Source organism: Mytilus trossulus, chromosome 12 (assembly GCF_036588685.1).
Source record: "Mytilus trossulus isolate FHL-02 chromosome 12, PNRI_Mtr1.1.1.hap1, whole genome shotgun sequence".
Lineage (NCBI taxonomy): Eukaryota > Metazoa > Mollusca > Bivalvia > Mytilida > Mytilidae > Mytilus > Mytilus trossulus.
In genome coordinates, this window is record NC_086384.1 from 17,900,384 (window position 1) to 17,902,356 (window position 1,973).

At 32.4% G+C, this 1,973-nt stretch overlaps 1 protein-coding gene across 1 annotated transcript; it reads right to left on the minus strand.

Annotated features, from left to right (window-relative positions):
* Positions 1–358: 358 nt before the first annotated feature.
* On the minus strand, positions 359–1,348 carry LOC134692274 (acetylcholine receptor subunit alpha-1-B-like). Its single transcript, XM_063552725.1, has one exon. The coding sequence runs from the start codon at positions 1,346–1,348 to the stop codon at positions 359–361; it is 990 nt and encodes a 329-aa protein (XP_063408795.1).
* Between the last annotated feature and the right edge of the window lie 625 nt (positions 1,349–1,973).

Below are 1,973 nucleotides of genomic sequence, written 5' to 3' on the forward strand. Positions count from 1 at the left end.
TAAGTAAGAACACACTGTGTACTGTCGAAATATGTTTAATATAAATTTAAGAAATAAATGGTAAAATGTCATAAAATATTTATTGTTAAACAAACAAACCACACTTAAAAATAATTTTGTAAAATAATCACATAGAAGAGGCAATGAAATATGCCACGTTAACAATGAAAATGATGAAATAAAAAAAAATCATCATGTATTTATTTAGTCCATTGCATGCATCCTTCCAGGTAATGGTTATCTCTGTGTCAGATTTCCCAACTTCTATTTCTTTATCCTTAGACATTGGTCGTATAGCTAATAATCGCTGTCTCCATGGTATCTTAGATCCAAAAAAAAACTTTTTTTTGAAAAAAAGTTATTTTTTTGGTTTTGGATCTCTATGATAAAGTGACGATGTAAAAATAGTTACGGCAACAATGATTCCACTGTAGATTATAGTCACTATCATCATGACTAATAAAAGCATCATTGGATTAGATGTTGCCGGTACAGCCAATCGGACCATGGTCAGAAATATTGCATATGATAGTAAAATTGTCGTTGATAATCCTATTCGGTCTCCAGAATCTATCGGAAATAGAAACACCAGTGGATTCAGTAAACTAAAGAATAGAGTAGGACAAGCAACTACAATGTTGTAATATAAAGGTGCTCGTTTTACTGTAAAAGTCATTTTAAAATTAGAATATCCATTCCAAATTATACTTTCACCTGTATATGATTCCAACGACCAATCGGAGTTTGGTCTGTAGAAAGATAGGTCAACCGGGTTAGAATCTGCTATCAAGTTTATGTTAGTTGCTGAAATCCCCCATACAACAAAATTTAGATCACATGTTTGTGAATCAAATGGAAACTTGTAGACATTAGCTGTACATGTTGCAGACATAACATCGCCATTAGCAATGACAACCGTGCCATTGTAATAAATTGTTACAAGTACATCATAATTTTTTCCGACTGATTCGTATGTTTCAACGGAATTTACTAAAACAATCTTCGGTGTCCAAACATCGGTGTGACGCACGATGATAAATTCAGCATTGCCATATGAAGAAGGATTCCAACTAAGTCCTGCATCAGCCCATGTAAGTTGAATTCCAGTCGAAACGTCCACAGTTTTGTCCACTTCATCAAATCGAACAATTGCCACCAAGTACAATTTCAATGTTACATTCAAAGCTGTTGAAAAATCAGCATTTGGAAGAAATGATTTTTGAAGACTTGTGAAGATATCGGTATATAAAGTGTTCATATCAGTGTACGTCTGACCATTAACAATGTAAAAGAATAAACATGTTAAAATCAATCGAGGCATACATCTGAATGAGATACAGTCATCCATTATTATCAAAGCATAAATCAACAGTCCGAAACAACTAATGTTTTCAAGCAGTGAGAATAATGGCATGTGAAATGTGTTGGTAGTATTCACATGTTACATTTTAATCTATATCTACTTACGGTATTTTGAAAATGGATTTTATTTGTTTCTTAATCACAGCTACTTAATGCATGATTCAGATCAAGTCAATTTTATTTATATATGCGATTGAGGATATAAAATATAAGACAATGAATTAAAACTTATGCATATAAATCATACCTGTATGAAAATGTTGGTACACCATGTTTGAATAGAGAAAACAAAATCAGAATACATGACAAGGGCAATAACTCTTAGCATGGCATAACATAGGTACTGAAATAAATATAAATCACGCCAAACACTATTCAAAAGAACAAACACACGAAAGAGGGACGAACGATAACAGAGTGATATTCAAACGCCATGGAAATGAACAATAAATTACATCGTAACAGGTACACTTGCACCATAATCATTAAAGCAAACAGAGAATGCCAGGATTAGCGGTCAAAATTTACTGATTTAGAAGACAAGAAATGGACAAATTATAGAAATATAACCCCGAAACCTTCAGTAGTTGAATTGATATAAATAAGCTCTT